This window comes from Acinonyx jubatus, chromosome A3 (assembly GCF_027475565.1).
Source record: "Acinonyx jubatus isolate Ajub_Pintada_27869175 chromosome A3, VMU_Ajub_asm_v1.0, whole genome shotgun sequence".
Classification (NCBI taxonomy): Eukaryota; Metazoa; Chordata; class Mammalia; order Carnivora; family Felidae; genus Acinonyx; species Acinonyx jubatus.
Window position 1 is genome coordinate 62,765,219 of NC_069388.1, and position 20,705 is coordinate 62,785,923.

Sequence of the window (20,705 nt, forward strand, 5' to 3'; positions counted from 1 at the left end):
TCAATCTCTAACCAATCGCTCTCACTTCCTGCCTTCCTGCTGCGCTGACCTCCAGGACCAATCCTGCTATTTCATCTTCTTGTAAGATCATGTGCCTCTCCTTTAAAGCTTTTTATCCTGGCTGTGACTTAAATATTCTTGCATTACTATTTGCTGGCTGTCTAGTTGGGGATTCTAAATAAATTCAGGAGACCAAGGACCACAGCTGTTGTATTTTGCTCATGGTTGTAGGGCTTAGCTAAGTGCCTGGCCCACAGTTGGAACCCGAATACTTATTGAATGAATGCATTTGGTTAAGAGCAAGAGGCTAGTAACAACAAATTTGTGGGTTTTGTGTGGGTAGAACCAGCTTAAGGGTATTTGGTTCAACTGTGTCCACGCGAAGATTCTAAGTCTGCTCTTAGATTTGAAAATATTTTTCAAGCTTTGTTACTCACACTTGTCACTTTAAAGGGACTTGACCTCAGCAGTATTAACCCTTCCAGTTAGCCTGTAAGAAACCCTTGAGACCCTTGAATTACAGCGCCCTAGAGACCCTACATTCACATGTAGACACGAAACACATTTTAAAAAGGACACGTGTTTTTTTGGGTGATAGTCTTTATTTGGGAGCTATGGCTCTGTTCTCCATAAATTAGCTACTTAGTCTAGTACTCCAAGTTGTGGGCTGTTCTGTTTTAATATGATAAGTACGTTCCTGTAAAACCTGCCACTCAGTAAGGGCTGAGCTGAGAGGAAAGTGGGGAGAGCCACTGTCCCTCTGCAGAAGGGTAGCTTACGGCTGGTGCCAGAGTAGAGCCAGCTGGCAGGGGTGGAGAGCGGAGACCTAGTTCCTCTGCTCTTCAAGGCCCTGTGGTCCTTCCAGCTGCCCCAGTAGAGGCCAAGTCAGTTCTGCCTCTGTGATTAGCCATGCTGTCCTACAAACAGTCCGGAATGTTCTTCCTAATCGTACTCCCTGATAAACTCCCACTGGTCAAGGTAGAACTCTAGCTCTTCTTTCGCTGTTTGTGGCCACCCATGTTAAATTTGATCTTCTTGGGGCGCCAACAGCCCTGCAGACAAAGGAGTCTCCTCTCATGATGTTGCAGTGCACCCCACCTGGCATTATTAGGTAATCTTCTCATGTCTCATGTGTCCCCAACTATTCTGTAAATGCACTGATGCCTGGGGCCATGCTGAATTTTCGTGTCCCAATGGTATCACAGCATGTTTGACTTATTTGGGCTTTGTACTGTGTACTTTCAGTCCATGACTGGTTCACTAAGGACCTGGTGCTGTGGTCCGAGGCAAGGGAAACAGAAATGAAAGCTGCAGTCTTTCCTTCTAGAATCTCCCACTCTGGTGGAAGAACCCTTCATGACCTGATGCTTAGCTGATTGTTTTCTCTGTTTGGAGTGGCCTTTAAGGAACTGGGGTTTGGGGGAAGATATGTTCCCAGTTTCTCCTGAGTCCCTTTCACTGTGGTTTCATACCTTCATTTTGAGTGATTCTTTAAACTTTGGAAGCATGCTCATAACGTTAATTACAAATGTAACATTCTGAATTCAAATTTGAGGGAAGTATGGGAGTCCATAAATGCAGTGAGAGTTCACTACATTAAGCTGCTGCTATGCTCAACAGACAAAAATACACTATAGGAGTGCTGTGCTTCTTTTGTACCTGGAGATGGCCGTTTTATAGTGGAAAGTCATTACAGACAGAAACTTTAATTAAGCATTATAAACATAATGCATAATGTAACCAAAGCATTTTGTTTCTTTGTGTTTAGGAAATCATACAGTTCTGGCTCACAAAGGGTGTTGATGGCTTTAGTTTCGATGCTGTTAAATTTCTTCTAGAAGCAGAGCATCTGAGAGATGAAGCCCAAGTGAATAAGACTCAAATACCGGTAAAGTTTTGTCTTAAACATTATTTTTTCCCCCTTTCTAAAAATGTCATTAGAGCATTTTCTTTTTTTCTTTATGTTTATTTATTTTTGAGAGAGAACGTAAATTCAGGAGACCTAGGACCGCAGCTGTTGTATTTTGCTCATGGTTGTAGGGCTTAGCTAAGTGCCTGGCCCACAGTCGGAACCCCAATACTTATTGAATGAATGCATTTGGTTAAGAGCAAGAGGCTAGTAACAACAAATTTGTGGGTTTTGTGTGGGTATGAGAGTGGGTTAGGGGCAAAGAGGGAGAGACAGAATCCAAAGCAGGCTCCAGGCTCCGAGCTGTCAGCACTGAGCCTGATGCAGGGCTCAAACTCATGAGCTGAGAGATCATGACCTGAGCTGAAGTTGGTCACTCAACTGACTGAGCCACCCAGGCACTCCCAGAGGGTTTTCTTTTTTAGCACGAGTCACCACTGACCAGAGAGGAATTTGATCCTATCTACTATAGGAAGCTTTTAAAAAATGTAATTTAAATGTATTAATATATGCCTCTGAATTTTAAAGCATAGTTTTTTTTTAAAGTTTATTTTGAGAGTGAGCACACTGGAGTGGGGGAGGGGCAGAGAGAGAAGGGCAGCATGGAGCCTGATGCAGGGCTCAAACCCACGAACCAGCAGATCATGTCCTGAGCTTAAAGCCAGAGTTGGACTCTTAACTGAGCCACCATGTGCCTGAAGCATAGTTGTGTGTGTGTGTGTATTTCCATGCCCAAAACGGGGCTTGGACTCACAATCCCAAGATCAAGAACTGTATGCTTCACTGACTCAGCCAGCCAGGCGCCCCTATCGGAAATGCTTTGAATCGTTTTCTTTAGAAGAACAGAGTTGCTTCAAATGCATATGCCTAGATGTTTCCTTCATTGGCACCCTCTGATGTAGGGCATCCTTAAGGAGTACTTTGGTGACAAGGGTTCCGAGGGCACGGGCTCCACCAAGGGCTCTGACAACTCCCTGCGATTGTATCTCACTCAAGCTCAAGTGGGGAGGCTTAGGATTCCTGAGCTGCTTCTGTAATCATTAAAGAACACACAGAAGAGCAGGTAACACACGCCTGCTGAATGTCTGTATGCTAGGTGTTTATTTAGAACAGTCCATTTAACTCTTGCAACAGCTCACAGGAGACATTTCATGATCCTCATTTAGAAAATCTTAGAGAACTGACTTTATCAGGGGTGATGGAGATGATAAATAGAACTATAAACCAAGCCTATCTTGCTACAGAATCTGGGTTCTTTGTGGTTCCACACCAGTGGTTCTCACCGGGCTCCCCGCCACGTCACACCAGAGACAGTAATCAGGATGCCACTCTGCTCTTCTGGTTGACCACCACTCTACAGTCACTCTATGTTCAATGGCTAGACAGGAGTCCTAAAATGGGTTGCAGAGTAATGGATTTGTAAATTTACACAATGGATTATACATTAGTCAAAATAAATGAGTTACAGTGACACACAACAATATGGGTGAATCTTAGCAGTGTAATGTTTAGTGAAAAAAAATAGGGGCACCTGGGTGGCTCGGTTAAACATCTGACTCTTGATTTTGGCTTAGGTCATGACCTCATGGTTCATGAATTTGAGCCTTGCATTGGGCTCTGTGCCAACAGTGCAGAGCCTGCTTGGGATTCTCCTTCTCTCTCCCTCTCTCTGTCCGTCCCCTGCACGCTCTCTCTCTCAAAATAAATAAACCTAAAAAAAAAAGAAAAAACCCTAAAAGTATTATATAGAGCATGATACACTTTACATGAAATGCATATAGTTAAATATCAAGTGTCTAGCTTTCGTCCTAATAGACTTATGGGTACTTAAGAATATCATTAAACCAAATCAGTTAACTAAAGAAAAGCTGGCAATGCCTGGACTAATTATGAGAGCATGTCCTGAATCAGAGGCCATTTTTTGGGGAGGTGCAGCGGTGGGAAGCACATGATTTCCAATAGGGAAAATGAAGGGGGGAAAAGGTGATATATTAGTCCCAAAGAGATAGTGCATATCCTTGGAGAAGAAATCTCCAAGTAACCTTCCTAATTATGATGAGATGTCATAAGACAGGCATATGCCTCCAGCCACGACAAAAGATCAGAACAATGGGTCTTGTGTGCCACCCAAAACAAACTTAAGGAAAAAGTGATTTCAGTAAGAGACTTAGGACTCCAAAACTCTTCACTTGATCTAGCAAGTTCACTTATTGAAAAGGAGTCCACTGAATGGATGGCAGTGTAGATCCACGTCCTAACCCAGGATTTATGACCTTGGCTTGTGTCAGACATAGTCTTTTACTTTGGATTCTAGATCACTGTAACCCTAGGAAGGCATAGAATGAATATCAGGAAAAATTACTGAACCCCTGGCAGTGTTTACTTACCACTTCTATCCTTTATTCTATTACACTTTGGACAATTTTGTAAGCAGATAAAGTCCAGGTGTAATAAGGAGCTCTATGTTTTCTTTGCCTTTAAACATTTAGGACCACTAAATGTTTAGGACAAGGGTTTTGTTGAATACATTTGCAATAAATATTTACATAGTAAAATTTGTTTTACTTAATAATTTAAGCATCAAAGGAAGTCCTAATAGTCATGAATGTTACTCTCCAGCCATAAAACCCCATGAGCACTTCAAGGCCTAGGATCATCCTTCCGCACGTTTGTCTTGGCTTGAGCCCTTTGAAGAGACCATCTATATTCGCATAAGGCCAGCTATAGGCATGTGACGTATGAAATGATGGTAACCATGTTTCTTGGTTTCCTAAGGACACGGTCACACATTACTGGGAGCTGTATCATGACTTCACCACCACCCAAGTGGGAATGCATGACATTGTCCGGAGCTTCCGGCAGACAATGGACCAATACAGCAGGGAGCCTGGGAGATACAGGTGACCGCAAGACGCGCTTCTGTTCTTCACGGGCGTAGGGTGTGATCTATAGCTTATCCTTCACAGCCAGGCATTCTCGAGAGGCTCAAGTTATTTAACAAACCTCCATAACTACAGTGTATTATAATTCAGTTTTGCCAGGGCCTGGGATAGTCTTTCATGTTGTTTTAACTTTGCTCATTTTCAGTTTCTTTTTTTGTTCAGACAATGCGCATCACAGTCCTTCACAGAATTTTGTGAAATTGGCTTAAAATACGTAGTCTAAATGTTAGTCACTGACTATTCTACTTTTAATCATTACTATTTGGCCTGTTAGTGTCCAGTGTCCAGGATGAATCCAAATGTTTAAACTAAACTATTAGATCACAATGGTTAGCAACACAGCTTTGGAATCAGATGGACCTAAGGTAGAGTCCTGTGTGTGACCTTGGGCTGGTTCGCTGACTCAAGTCCCACTTTCTCAACAGGTGATAGTGAAACCCTTTTCAGGCTTTTGTGAGACTGCAAGAGATAATGTCTATGAAGCACTTAAAACAGGGACACATGAACTCACTAAATCTCTTCCTATGTTTATATACATCACCCAGTAGCATCAACAGGAGTTAAAGAAATTTCTCCTCCTCAAAGTAGGTCCTCTGATTGCTATCCCCATACTACAGATAAGGAAACTGAGACTTGAGCACAAAGGCAATGGTCACACAGGTGGTAATGTCAGGGATGGAACCAGGGCTGAAACACTTGGGTTCCAGATGTCGTGCACTTACTTCAAACAGGTGAAGTCAGCACTGATGTAGGTCATTTCAGGCTGATGTCTTTCCCTAAGAGTGTTTTAAAGTAAGCTCTACAACCAACGTGGGGCTTGAACTCATGACCCCAAGATCAAGAGTCACGTGCTCTACCAACTGAGGCAGCCAGGCACCTCCAGGTTTTTTTTTTGTTTGTTTTTTGTTTTTGAGAGAGAGCAACAGAGTGCACATGCGGGACTGTGAAATCATAATGAGCCAAAATTAAACATCAGATGCTTAAAAAAAATTTTTTTTAAATGTTTATTTTTGAGAGAGAGAGAGTGCAAATGAGGGAGGGGCAGAGAGAGAGGGAGACAGAATCTGAAGCAGGTTCCAGGCTCTGGGCTGTCAGCACAGAGCTGGATGTGGGGCTCAAACCCACAAACTGTGAGATCATGACCTGGGCCGAAGCTTAACCGACTGAGCCACCGAGGCGCCCCTCCAAGTGTTTGGTTTTTAATAGCCAAGGGTCACCCTGATAATAAAGTGAGGCTTTATAGGGATTCAAATAAAACGGGAAGATTTGGGGGGAAAACCCCTTCACATGATATGCAGACACACACTGCAGATTCTAAGTGTGAGGAAGATTGCTAAAGGGTTCCTGGAAGTTACTGAGTTTTAATCAGATTTAGAAAGAAAGAACAATATTGACTGATATCCAAATGTATTTTATGTTTATTTGGAGAGACAAAGAGCATGAGCAGGGGAAGGGCAGAGAGAGAGGGAGAGAATCCCAAGCAGGCTCCGTACTCAAGCCTGACACATGGCTTGAACTCAGAACTGTGAGATCAGGATCTGAGCTGAAATCAAGAGTCGGATGCTTAACCAACTAGGGCACCCAGGCGTCCCCAAATGTATTTCCTAACTCTTAGGCACGGCATAGTATTAGGCTAGTCCTTGGGTTTATTGTCCATGAGAAGTGAGAAAGAGTCCAGGTGAGCAGGCATGCCACTACTTGGCCATCTGGCTTGATTCTGCTTCCTAGTGAGCCCAGCTGGATGTGGGTAAGAGTCCAGCAGACGGAAGCAGCTGCAGAATGCTTCTCAGTCCCCTGACGGGCCCTGAGGACACTGCACCCTGCCAACTCTTCCAGGTTCATGGGGATTGAAGCCTACGGAGAGAGCATGGACAGGACCATGATGTACTACGGGTTGCCTTTTGTCCAAGAAGCAGATTTTCCCTTCAACAATTATCTCAGTGAGCTGAACGCTCCTTCTGGGAACGGGGTGTTTGAGGTTATCACATCCTGGATGGAAAACATGCCAGAAGGAAAATGGCCTAACTGGATGGTAAGTCCTCGTGCCTCATCAGCACGTCTGGGGCTGTGGTGCTTGTTGAATAGTCACCCCTAACGCGAGGGCTAGGTCTGTAAACAGGCATCACCCTTCCCTTCATTGCTGATTCTTCAGGGAGCCAGGCCTATCCCAGCTTCTGACCACGTTTTTGTCATTTTTCTTCATTCTTTTTCTTCTGGTTCTCAGACTAGATAATCTTGATCGGTCTTCGAGTTTGCTGATTTCTCTGTCAGTTCAAATCTGTCCAGCCCGTCTCAATGAGTTTTTCCTTTCAGTGCTCATACTTTTCAACTCTGAAATTTCTTTCCGGTTCTTTCTTTTATCCTTTTGACAGTATCTATTTGATGAGACACTGTCCTCACACTTTTCTTTGAACATATGGATAGCAGTTGACTTAAATGTCTTTGTCTGCTAGGCCAGTGTTTCTTCATCCACAGTTTCTATTTTCTATTACGGGTTGTATTTTCCTGTTTTCTTTGCATTCCTTTTTAGTGTTGAAAACTGGATATTTTAAATAATGTAGTAATGTAGGAAAACCCCTTCTCTCTTCCCTGGTGTTTATTGTTGCTGTTTCTTTAGTGACTTCCCTGGATTAATTTTGTAAAATCTGTATTCTTTGTTGGGTGTGGCTGCTGAAGTGTCTGCTTGGTCAGATTATCAACTAATGATTTGAAGAGATTCCTGAAATATGGTGAACCATGAAGTCTCCCAGCCTTTGCTGAGGGACTGTGTGTGTTGGGGTGTGCTTTCAACACTTTGGCAGGCAGTTGGTAGTTCTACCTTAGTCTTCACTTTCTGCTTGCACTGAGTTTCAAGGTTAGCCAGAGATGAGAGATTAGAGCCTTCTCAAGTCTTCCCAGGGTATCTGCACATGTTCCAGATTCCAAAAATCTGTCAGAGCCTTTCAAAGGCTCTTATGGTCACCTCATTCCCCAGCTTTTAAGGTTTTTGGTCAGTCTCTGTTTAGCCCCAATTGGCAATACCTCCTCAGGCAGATGTGATGCTAAATAACTGTTGCTGATTATTTCTGGCCAATATCTCAGGGATAGGGCATCTTTCTAATTAAAAAAAAAAAAAAAATCCAACTAAAAGCGAGTGCTAGAAAGGTCAAATTGTGACAGTTCTCTAAATGGAGCTTTTGGTGAACTCTAAACCTATTCTGCCCACTGTCCCCCCCCCCCCCCGCCCCCCACTACCCGGTAGCTCCTGGTTTTCACAGCTACAGTAGTTGCTAGACTGAGGTTTTCAAGGCTATCGTAGATCCAAGGGGCAGGAGTTCAGGACCAGTTAAAATGACACAAAGCTTGCTGTTTTTCTTGAGTAAATACTTCTTAAGATTACTGAAGGCCTTTAGCTAGTTTCCAGAGTTCTGAAACAGTGGATTTTGTTTTTGCCAGCATTCTCCTTGAGATTTTGGAGGTCTTTCCTCCACCATTCCACAAGGACCCCCTCTATTTTATAATGGAGTTTTAGCACTTGTATTTTTCATATACTGAGAGTCTCCATTAGCTTAGGTGACTGGGATCTCTCTCAGCCTATGAGAGGCCCCAATCTCTGTCCACTGCTGTGAACTACCTGCGGAAATATTTCTTGATTTCAGTCCTGAAATTGAAAGTGCCCTAAGTCCAGAAAGTTTGAGAAACCACAGGGTTTCTTATCAAATGCTCCCGAGATAATGAAAATAAACAGAGGTGATATTTGACTTTTCTGACCATAAAAATAGAGACATAATTTACAGTGGTCTACAAAAAGGTAACTGTAGGTAGTTTTTAGTACATCTAAAAAAAAAACCAACAAAACTCCTTTTTTCGTGAACTGTAACAACCAAGTTCTTATTCTTAGACTCAAACTCAAAGGCTGGTTTTGCATTATACCCTAATTTGAATAAGTGATACAACGTCTCAGAGCTTGTCGTTTCATCGTTGTACACTGGAGAGAATACCTGACAGGGGAGGAGGGCAAGACGATAGAAGGTAGGTGGGAAAGAATTTTTTTTTAAAAGCTTATTTATTTAAGTAATCTCCACACCCAATGTGGGGCTTGAATCCACCCAGGGCCGAGTTGCATGCTCTTCCGACTGAGCCAGCCAGGTACCCCGAAAGTACTTTTTCAATACTAAACGTCCATGCTCAGCAAATGCACACGAGACCGAGTTGTGGTATATGGAGAGAACTGCTGGGTGATTTAAACAAACTCTTAAGGGCTCGGTAATATGTATCATAACATGTAATTAGAGAATTCAGCATAGAAGTACCAAATTTAAAAACAGGAAACACATTAGAAAATTTTCTCTTGGACTGTGTACATTTCTCTATAAAAGTTGATTTTTCTTTAAAATTTGTTTTGAATAGTTCAAGTCACACACACACACCAGAAACTGCTCCTACCCCTTCCACCTGTTCCCTCCTTGTTGTGCCCTCAATGGGGTAAACATTTTTGTTTCCTGTCCATATTCTCTCATCCAAATGTGTGAAAATATTAACATGCACCCTCGTACACTTTATCACATTTGCGAAGTCAACTGTTAACACCATTCTGTTGATCATAATGGCCAAGACAGTAAATTGGTCAGCTACACAGCAAATAGCAAGTAGCAAGCAGCGTTGGTACTCAAAGCCAGGCTTGCTGATACCATGGTACTCACAGCTAACTTTGTTTTTCTGCCTGATGAACTTTTTGTGCAATAGGGTAAGTTTTCCAGACAACTGTATATTAAGCTACGTCCTTAAAAATATCTGCCTTTCAGATCGGTGGACCGGACCGTGCCCGGCTGACTTCTCGTTTGGGGGCAGAATATGTCAACATCATGAACATGCTTGTTTTCACACTCCCTGGAACCCCCATAACTTACTATGGGGAAGAAATAGGAATGAGAAATATTTTAGTCACAAATCTCAACGAAAGCTATGACGTTGTAAGTTAATATAATCTAACTACATGAAACTAGAGAATTTACTTCTAGTCTACTGATGCAAACGATTATTTTGCTTTCCTTTCGTACTCTTAGACAGTCACCTTTCTTTGTTGGGAGCTAAGAATACTGTTTCCTAAGCCGCACAACTGAATTTCTTGTGTAGAGCCCAGGAATCTACATTTTAAAGATGTTTTCCAGCTGATTCGTAGACATACTAGAATTTGAGAACCTGTGTTCTGAGTTGGGAATATTACTCAGTGCCCTCTACCTGGAACACAGAGGTCTGTACTGCTAGATTCTGACCACAGCACAAAGATTCTTCCTTTCATGTTAACAAATGTAATGCACAGCCCCAGACTTGAGTGGTTTTTGTTTGTGAGGCTATGGATCTCAAAATTGTGTTCTTAGGCGAACCCGTAATAATTTGTATGGTTAGCTTGCAGTGTTGGAGATCCAATTTCCCTAATATTTGGTGTACATTTCCTAAATTTGTGTGTGTGTGTTCACGTGCAACAACCAGGCTGAATAAAAGCGGGCAGAATTTAGGCTTACTTGTACATGGGTGCATACCTGAACTCATCGCCACTACACCACAGAACGTGTTGGCAATCGCACATTTTGAAATCCTACGTTACTCATTTTTAGGGAAAAGCTGCAAAGATTCTAAGCATGTATCAAAGTCCAGTTACCATAATCTATTCAAACTCAAGATGTCACTGTTTTCCAATTAAAAGTGAGAAGCCGGTTTATGTACTGAATGTTGAAGCTTTTTCATTATGAATGCTAATAAATACAAGTACTAAGAAGTACAGGGAATTAAATAATTATGAAGTAAACCATGACCAAATTATATTTTTTTAATAACTACTGTTTTCTCTTTATGGTCTTTGACACAGGATACCCTTTTCTCCAAGTCACCGATGCAGTGGGACAATAGCTCAAATGCTGGTTTTTCTGAAGCCCGTCACACGTGGTTACCCACCAGTTCAGATTACCACACTGTGAATGTTGATGTAAGTATCAATGAAAATATTATGCTGATTCCAGAAATAGGAAATGAGTTTCTGTGCTGACAACGAACAGTCACCCTGAGGGTGCCCAAGACCTTAACTGATGCTCTCTTTAAATTAATCACATAGACTTAGAGTTTTTAAGTGATGTTTTTGTGGAAGTACAGGCTGGTACAGAAGTGTACCATGTGGAGTATCCTATGGAATACACAGCTATTCACTGGAATGACTTTGAGAACTCTGAGCTATTAAGGAGATTTTATGGAGGTCTTTCAGCAAGCCCAGCTATCTGTCCTCCTTTCCCGCCTTTGAAAGGAAGGAAAGAAGATTAAGGATAATTACCTGAAGAAACCAAGATGTAACCAATTCCTAAAAGGAGCTGTTCTCGAAAAGCACACCCTTTGGCTTTTGGCTACACTGTTTTCTAAATTCGTAGTGGTCAAGGTTGCCAGATTCAGCTGGAGTTGCTCGAATATACGCATTCCTGTTTAGAAAATCTGTTTGCTCAATTTGGCAAAGGGCTAAGTACATTTCCTTGGACCAGGACACTATGAAATGGCTTCAGGTGGAGTCACGTACTAGTGAAAATGTCATTGTTTAAACCACCTCAGGAGAAGAGAAATTCCTGGCATCCCATGAGACTTAAAAATTTTAAAGCAAAAATCTCCCCTTACCCCAATCTACTAAGTATTTTGAAAACAATCTCGTAAGATTTTGAAAAAATTACTGAAATATAGCTGACACACAATATTATATCAGTTTCAGGTGTACAACACAGTGATGGGACGATTCTGTACATTACTCAGTGCTCATCACAGTAAGTGCAGCCTCCCCAGGTTATTAATCTGTTTTGAGCTTCATGCAAACCCTCCTGTTTCCACAACTCCCTGCTCCAAACTCCACAGAGGCTTCTGGGATAGTATTAGATAGGTCCTTGAAAACGAAAATATGTGTTTTAACATTTGTGTTTGAGAGTAAATGCATCTATTCGTTTTCAATTTGAGTCCAAGAGGTTAAGAAATCCTACATAAAAATATATACCAGAAAGATGAAAAAAGATAAATGCAAATTAAAACAATTTTTTCTATAACATTAACCAAGTCTTTCAAATGATCAGGAGGAATGCTAAATCGTAACACAATGTCTCAGGCTAAGCTATTTAATAAAATACATCCATAAGAGCCCTAGAGACAGGTAAGAATTTAATTTCTAAAAGAAAGTAAAATCAAGCTTCTCATAATGACTAAAGGCAGACAACCGAAGATAAGGAGTATCAAAATGCAAAAGTAAATGGATCGCCAAGAAAGACACCTTTGAGAAAAATTAAGAGGATGGAAGAGAACACCACTCTTAACAGAAAACTGTTAAAGTAGAGGAAATATGGCAAACAGAAGACTTTGTTATTGTTATACTGTCTTATGGAGTCTCTTGATTCTCTTAAAAAAGGAATCAGAGGGGAGCCTGGCTGGGTCAGTGGGTGGAGCATGCGTCTCTTGATCCTTGGGGTTCTGAGTTTGAGCTCCACGTGGGGTGTACAGGTGATTTAAATAAGTAAAACTTAAAAAAAAGTGATTAGAGCGTGTAGGTACGTAAAACATTGTGAAAGACTGAAACAGAAATTCTAATTAGGGTGCTGGAAAACTGATCCAGAGACTTCTCCCAGAATGCACTGAAAAAAGGCAAATAACAGTATGAAGAGAAAATTTTTGATATGCAATCAATCTAGAAATTGCAACATGAAATTCTAGAAGAGAACAGAAACCAGAGGGAACTATATATTCAAAGAAAAATGGCAAGAATAAAGAAAAAAAGTCTAAAAATATGCGGAAACCAAAACCAAACTGCAAAACAGACTGCCCAAGCAAAGGACTGAGAACTGGACTTGCTTAAGCGGATCCTAGAACATATCAGAACTTCAATCTTTAACGCTATGATGGAAACTTGATTCTAAACCTACAATCTTATATCCACTCAAACTAGTGTTCATGAATATAGACTTGGAAAAGCATGCACCCCAATTTTACCATAAATAGCCAGCTTGTGAGAGAATAATCAGGGACTGAAACAAAACAAAAAGATGAATCTAAAAGAAAGACAGGATGTGGGGTGCCTGGCTGGCTCAGTCAGTAGAGCATGTGACTCCTGATCTTGGGTATAAAGATTACTTAAAGATAAAAAAATGTTAAAAAAATAATACATGATGTATAAAACACAGCAAGGAAAGGAATCAACAGAACTTAAGGATATTTTTTGGTACATCATGTAAAGTAAGATTAGTAAGATATTCTGGAACAAAAATCTTAGTGATTGATTTCTATATGGGAAGTGGCAGCAGGGAAGGGGAGAGAAAAGACAGAGAATGTGTGAGCGAGCAGGCTAAAGCATTCTTTTCAGGGCATGGACATAGAGTACCTCAACTGAACAATGCAGAATTCACTTCCTGTGGCACACTAGCACGCATCAAGTGCAGAGCAGCTGGGGGCTACCACTTTAGCACAGATACAGAAACTTCCAGCACTGCAGAAGTTCTGCTGGATGGCACTGCTCCGGATGTTGAGAAAAGTATATTTTAAAACAGGCATTACAATTTTAAGAGTGTCATTTTCAAAGAATAGAAGGAAAAATATTACATCAAAACAACCGATATGAAAAGGATGAAAACAATAGTACAAATATAAATAAAAAATAAAATAAGGCTGTAGGAGTATGTCCAAACACATGGCAATCACCAATATAAATGGGTCAAATTCACCTATTAAAAGATAAAAACTCTCAGATTAAGGTAAAGAGACAAAATCCAATATAGAGACATTGCTAAAACAAAAAACGCACATATAACCTTTGACTTAGTAATTTCATTCTGAGAATACTTACATATGTGGAAAATGATAAATATTCAAGGATCTCCACTGGAAATGATTTAAATATTTTATCAAGAGAATTAATTATGGTTGACTTATACAATGGACTAGTATGCAGCTTTTAGAAAGAATGCACTGGTATCATGAGACCGTCTCTACCCTGTACTAAGAAACAGAGTCCATTATGGTAGCATGCCTCCACTTGTATAGAAAAAAGGATATCTACATCTGTTTGCAAAGGCACAGGATGTAGCATAAACAGCAATAGTGTCTGTTTCTGAGACAAAAGGTGAAAAGCAAGGGGATGGTGTTAGGAAAAACCTTATTTTATATATTCCTCTTATAAATGAATTTTATACTGTGTGCATGCATTTCCTATTTTAAAAAAATAAAGTTACAAAAAGCAGGTGTGGAAATATTTAATAGCAGACAAAATAGAATTCAATATGAAAAGCATTATGAGACCAATGTAATTTTCAAAAACTGTTAAAGAACATTCCACTACAAGTCATGATCTATGCATCTAACAATAGCGTCCAAATATATAAAACAAGTACTATGAGAAATGCCAAGAGAAACTGACAAATCCACAATTACAGAGAGACACTTCAACATACTTCTAGAAAGTAGACACAGATAATAGTTAACACTTACTGGGCACTTCTTATGTGAGTGGCACCGAACTATGCTTTTCCATGCATCATCTAAGGCTATAGAAAATGTTAATAGTAATTTGACAAGTCATATACATATACCATATACATGTACTAAATACCTTTGTGCCTGATAACAGAGAATAAACATTTTTCAAACATTCAGTAGATGTTCACTGAAGACCACACATTAGGCACCTGCCCCGCAGTAACAACAATGATAACAGCAATGACAGCCACCACCGCCGCAGTCAACATGGCTGGCAAGAGTCCACGGAAATGAACATTACCACTGATTTGGCAACAGCTCTTATGCAGACTAATTTGGCATTATGTATCAAGTATCCATACTCTCTGACGTAGTAATTGTCTTTCAGTCCTAAATAAATAATCCAAATACGGGAGAGGCACTAAAAATATGAGAAAATATTAGAAAGCTGAATGCTGAAATGAGAGGGATGGTTTTAAATTTGGTATATCCATTCAACCAAACATTATCCTGTTATTAAAATAACATTTTACCATAATCACAGGAGAAGGCTCTTGAAATTAAATTATATATGTTCTATGTAGCTGTGAAATAAACCCCAATCTTCTTTAATGGACACACATTAAAGAAGTATAATTTTTAAACTTTCCCTGTAGGCAGCATTTTGCTTTGCGTCCTTTTTTGCAACTTTCTGTTCACCACTGGCTACGTAAGGAACACGTGTCTGCTGAAGTTAAAGAGACCTCCAAAGTATTCTACAAAAGAGAACAGGGAAGCCCTCCCAGTTCATGGCCACAGTGGCAGCCTTTCTTCCAGTTACAATGTAGCATAAAGGGACTGTAGTTAGGCAAGTTAAACACCAGGTAACTTAGACACGGACATTATTTTGAGATACCTAAAGTGGAGTCAAATTTGGTCTCTCATAACGTCTGGCCAAAATGCGAGCAGAATGCTGTGCACCCAATGACTCCCTGCATTTGCAGTATCTCTTGGTAGTTAAATAAACTACTCTTACCAACCTATCAATACTTACAATTTGGTAGTCATTTTAATGGGCAAAACCGAAGCAAACTTTTTTGGGAAATAAGTTCCTTATTTGATACTAAGACTACTAAAAAAAAAAAAAAAAAACTGCTAACAACTATTTGGGAAATGAATAGTTAATTTTTTCTTTTTTTTTTTTTTTAATAGGTCCAAAAGACTCAGCCCAGATCAGCACTGAAGTTCTATCAAGAATTAAGTTTGCTTCATGTCAATGAGCTGCTCCTCAGCAGGGGCTGGTTTTGCTATCTGAGGAATAACAGCCACTCTGTCGTGTACACAAGAGAGCTGGATGGCATCGACCGAGTCTTTCTGGTGGTTCTGAATTTTGGAGAATCCTCACCGCTAAATCTAAAGGAAATGGTTCCCAATATTCCCACAAGAGCAAGCATAAGGTTAAGTACCAGTTTTGCCGACAAGGGCGGTGAAGTTGATACGCATGACATTTTACTGGACAAAGGAGAAGGCCTCGTCCTTGAATACCACACGAAGAATCTCCTTCATCACCAAACAGCTTTCAGAGACAGATGTTTTGTTTCTAATCGGGCGTGCTATTCCAGCACATTAAACCTACTGCACAGCTTGTGTTAAAGAGATGAAGACACTGGCGTCCTGTTCCCTCCTAAGCATGTGCAGTAACTTCACGCACCACAGACGGCGGGGTAATACAACGTGAATGTAACAGCTTTAGAAAAGGTTCTCAAATGTTTTTTAAAAATAATAAAACTATCGCTTGCAGGAACTTGTAACTTTATTGAGCTAGCATCAGTGTAAGAGATGATCGGGACACCTGAGGACCCCGGACTGTCAGAGAGATCTAATGAATTCTAATGTGAAGAATGTTACCTCTTTTCATAAAATACAGACGTAGAAACTGGAGGACTTACTGCTGACATGTCTAAAAGTGTTCATTAGCAAAGAGGCAGGACCTTGATTTGTAAACTTTTCAAAGGAAATGTTAGTTCGGACAGACAGAAACAGAGCTGTTCTGAAGGGGGAGCTGGGAGAGTTGTGTTGTCACCAAACCTTCCTTCACCCTGTCCTCCGTGTCCTTCTGAGGTGCACGGTTTGAAAACCCCTTTCCTAGGTTAAAGGGCACGTGTGCCAAAGGACAGAGCAGTAGAATCAAGTGAGATATACACGAGACAAAATGTGGATGGAGAAGCAAATTTTAAAAAATTACTAACTTAAAAAAAAATCTCACTGTTGCTTACCCAATTGGAAATAAGACTATGAAATATTTCAGTGTGTTTCCAATTCCCATGGAATGCAGCGTTTCAGAATTTTAGGTATTTCTTAAGATTCTCGAAAACACTGGTGCTGTCAAGTCCAAGTTCCTCGTACAAGAATTTAATTTGGGCTGTAATCTAAAAGAAATGCATTTAAAAAATTAGATAAAGGCCTTTGTGGTAAAACTCGAGGGCTACATCTCTTTGTCTATCCATCTTCACCTAACCACAAAGTCAGCCATTTATGGCAAGTCTACTTTTATTTGGGGACAGAGGCAGAAGGTGCTTCCAAACAGGTAAGATTCCATCACTCTAACAGCACTCACTTATCAAGTATAAGAGGGAACCTTTTCTCGACTCAGCATTCTTCCTTCTGCTCTTGGGCCTCAGCCACAGACCAGACAGTGACAAAGCAGCTGTCATAAACTCTGCTGTAACCAATGAAATGGTGACAGTGACAGATCTCTACTTGGGCATCTGTCAACTGAGAGGGGTTTGAAAACATACCTTTTTGTGAGAATCCTCAATCACATGATTGCCTCCAGGCTGAATATCTAACACAACATTGGGGGCCTGGTAGCCTGAAAGAGTTAACATATGCAACAATTAGAAGGTTTGAGATTCATTTCTCCCCTTTCCTCTCAAGTACGCTATTAAAATAATAGCAAAGGAAAAAGGCATAAACTATCACCAAGTAAGAGATGGGAGGGGGCAAGCAGCAAAAGACAAATTTCTGAAACAGAGAAAGCAACAGGAGGATGAGTGGCTGAGGACACTGGATGGAAGAGACTTGTTGGGCCACATGGAGAAGGTTGTGAAGCAAGAGGAAGCCAATGGCCCTGTCGAATCAGAGTCTTATGACCTGGAAACGCCAACTTTTGCAATGTGTAAGTGTGAGGCATGGAGGTGAAAACAAGGTGACTGAAACTTGCATGTGGGTCCCTTCCACCCTGAGCTCAGAGGGTCTTGCTAATAAGGAAGAAAAAGGTAAGAGTTCCTGTGCAATGAAATGGAAAGATCTAGAGGAAATTAACGCAGCTAGTTTGGACACTGAAGCTCCAGAGCAAAAGCTTTTCTAGAAGTTTCCAGGAATAATGGCTCAATTCATATTGTTAAATGAATGAGTGTTGTATGACAGTATATCTCTAAGTTATACTTTGATGTTTAAATTTATTTTTCTTTGTGCCTTGCCTACCTTATTTTAAGACTGTCCTTTGAAAAAGGGGCAAGTCAGATATAGTTATTAGGTATGCCTCAACTCAGTAGTCAACACAGGAAAACCAACTGTCCAAACTCATGGGCAGATGATTTGGTCTGTGGCATAAAATGTACTACTCTGAGCAGTATGTGGTAGGTAACAGAACATTTAGCTATGCTCCCTGCTTCCAGGTGGTCTCCTACCTTCACCAGTGTCCTTAGCATGCTCCATAATGGCTTCCTTGAGTTTGTCAGTATAGTTTACAATTCCTTTCAGAGGTACACGCTCATCATTTTCATAAGCTGTGATGTGAATGGAAGGATAATGCTGAAAGAAAATAGATGTACAAGATTTGCATTATTCCTTATGGTCTTTTTCTACCTTATAGGTTATGAAAAATAACTCCATTTTTTTGACCTAAGTGCTAGATAATTTCTTCTCATTTCATATTGAGAGATCTACAGTATCATAGTACTAGACCACTTGCTACCTGGAATACCCTTTTCTTGGCTAGTGAGACCATGACCACATCTAACCTATTCTGAACTATTACATTGAAACAAACATGGAGTATGAGCAGAGATGGCGCTGAAAGTTGTTTGGGTATTATAAGCAGAAATAATCTAAAGCCCTACAAAATTCCGGGTCAGCATGGGTAAGTATTCTTTTGATTATCTCTTCTATCATTTTAGGATAGTTTATCAGAACTGTTATTCACTACCTGTGGTTTAATATTTTGATAGGGACAGTAACGTTTTATGTAGTTCTTGTGTTTTTCATCAGATGAAGGATTCCCCCATTCTTCTAATTCTTCTAATGTCAAAGGAAGTGTAGTATCCATCATGGTGTTGAGAACATCCAAGAAAGGTGCCTAAAAAAACAAACAAACAAAAAAACTCCACAAAGCCAAAGAAATTTAAATTTTGACTAAAAAATTGGTAAAATGAATTTCAGAAAAATATACTTTATGAATATAAATGCTGACATGAGAGAACAAAGGTCAAGAAGCCACGCTGATTCCCAGGAGGCAGACTACTCAGACCTACTCAGTCCTTAACTAGGGCCTGTGATTTATAACTGGCCTTTAAGGTATTCAGATATATATATGGGTTTATCTTCTAATTTCACAATTTTTTAGTTTGATGCCTTAGTGTACATTTTACATAAAAGTAATAAATGCTACCCCTTACATCCATTAGGATGGGTACTATTAAAAAGAAACAAAAATAACAAGTGATAACAAGTGTTGGCAAGGATGTGGAGAAATTGGAACCCTTGTGCACTATTGGTGGGAATGTAAAATGGTGCAGATGGTATGCTAGTTTCTCAAAAAATCAAACTTAGAATTACCATATGATCCAGCAAATATATCCCTAGGTAAATCAGAGTCTTGAGGAGTACACCCATAGTCACAGCAGCATTATGCACAACAGCCAAAAGGCGGAAGCAACCCAGTGTCCAATGGTGGATAAACGGGTAAGCAAAATATACACAATGACACAACAGATTATTATTCAGCCTTATAAAGTAAGGAAATTCTGACATATGCTACAATAATGGATGGACCTCGAGGACTTGAGGATATCTCTAAGTGAAATAAGTCAGTTACAAAAAGACAAATATGTACGATTCCATTTACAGGAGGTACAGGTATTCTAATTCAGAGACATAAAGGAGAGTGGTGGTTCTGAGGGAAAGGGGGAACTGGGGAGTTGCTATTCAATGAGCGTAGAGTTTTGGCTTTGCAAGGTGGAAAGAGTTCTGGAGACTGGTTCCACAACAATGTGAACATACTGGACATTACTGAACTATACATGTAAAAATAGTTAAGATGGTAAATTTTGTTATTTTATCACCATTAAAAATTATTAAAAAAACCCCAACACATGAGTAAGCCCTACTTTATCAGTTGGACATTTTACCTTAAAATATGGGTAATAAATGTTGATTGAAGAAAGTCTAGATAGTATCCAAATTGAAATAAGAAAAAAATCACTCACTGGCTTATAACCAGTATTAAAACATTTAGTAAAACGGCAGCTGCTTTTTTTCACTTAGCTTATAGTATTCTGTTAACATGCTTTTCAGCTTTCTCTTGTATTGGCATTAACCTAGTAGGCAAATGCAGTTCCTTCCAGCTGCCTAGAATCTGAACTCCTTTTTTGCATTTAGACTATCCCTAACCTTATGAGGCAAAGCCTGCCTCTCACTACGGAGGTACTAAATGCCCCGTATTTCCTTTCTTAGTTTTCCCTGCAGTTGTGGAGTATAACTACATGGCCTGGGTCTACCAAATCAGACATAATGCGCTCTAAACTTTGAATGGCAAGTTAGTGACTCAAAGAAGTAGGGACCATAGAGAATTTCCTCTGGCAAACGTGCCACATTTATATTGAGATTTTAGGAGCAGCACTGGCAGTATGAGAGGACTTGTACGCAGCAGTGGTGGCAGCGATAGCTTCACTGGGGCAGTTTTATTGGTGTATTTTGGACATGTTTCTGGCTGTGCAGCCTCTAAGACTGGTACTATACCTGCTCCTCCCCACTACCTTTTAAAAAATCCCTTTTCTGCTTAAAGTAGAGCTGGTATTTGGTACTTCTAATTAAAACTATGAATTCTCTATTGTTGGATATTTAGAGGTTGACTCTAATAAGCAACGTGGGATGAATATTCATATACTTTTTGATTATTTCCTTTCTAATTTCTAAAAGTCACAGACCAGTTGTATTCTCTTTATATTGTAAATAGCTTTGCTATTATTATCTTTGTATATAGATTTCCCCCCTCTATATTTAGCATCTCTACTTAAAAAAGTAGATTTACAGATGAGGATTATTTAACACTTATTTACAAGTCCACAGTGTATACCCATCCTCAAAATAAAAGAAACCTGAAAATAATATGCTCTCTCCATCCCGGT

At 40.1% G+C, this 20,705-nt stretch overlaps 2 protein-coding genes across 6 annotated transcripts in view; one reads left to right on the forward strand and one right to left on the reverse strand.

The window, feature by feature from the left end:
• The window catches only part of SLC3A1 (solute carrier family 3 member 1), a 36,307-nt gene extending 20,212 nt beyond the window's left edge, over positions 1–16,095 (forward strand). For both annotated transcript variants that reach the window (XM_027072549.2, XM_027072548.2), the window contains 6 exons: positions 1,769–1,888; positions 4,685–4,809; positions 6,688–6,883; positions 9,636–9,803; positions 10,700–10,816; positions 15,508–16,095. In XM_027072549.2, coding sequence (XP_026928350.1) covers positions 1,769–1,888; positions 4,685–4,809; positions 6,688–6,883; positions 9,636–9,803; positions 10,700–10,816; positions 15,508–15,948 — 1,167 coding nt within the window. In that variant the 3' untranslated portion in view covers positions 15,949–16,095. The remainder of the gene's footprint in view (positions 1–1,768; positions 1,889–4,684; positions 4,810–6,687; positions 6,884–9,635; positions 9,804–10,699; positions 10,817–15,507) is intronic.
• Positions 14,078–20,705, reverse strand: part of PREPL (prolyl endopeptidase like) — a 57,612-nt gene continuing 50,984 nt past the window's right edge. For all 4 annotated transcript variants that reach the window (XM_015083054.3, XM_015083053.3, XM_027072547.2 and 1 more), the window contains 4 exons: positions 18,506–18,655; positions 17,988–18,111; positions 17,094–17,167; positions 14,078–16,724 (listed from right to left, as the gene is read on the reverse strand). In XM_015083054.3, coding sequence (XP_014938540.1) covers positions 16,635–16,724; positions 17,094–17,167; positions 17,988–18,111; positions 18,506–18,655 — 438 coding nt within the window. In that variant the 3' untranslated portion in view covers positions 14,078–16,634. The remainder of the gene's footprint in view (positions 16,725–17,093; positions 17,168–17,987; positions 18,112–18,505; positions 18,656–20,705) is intronic.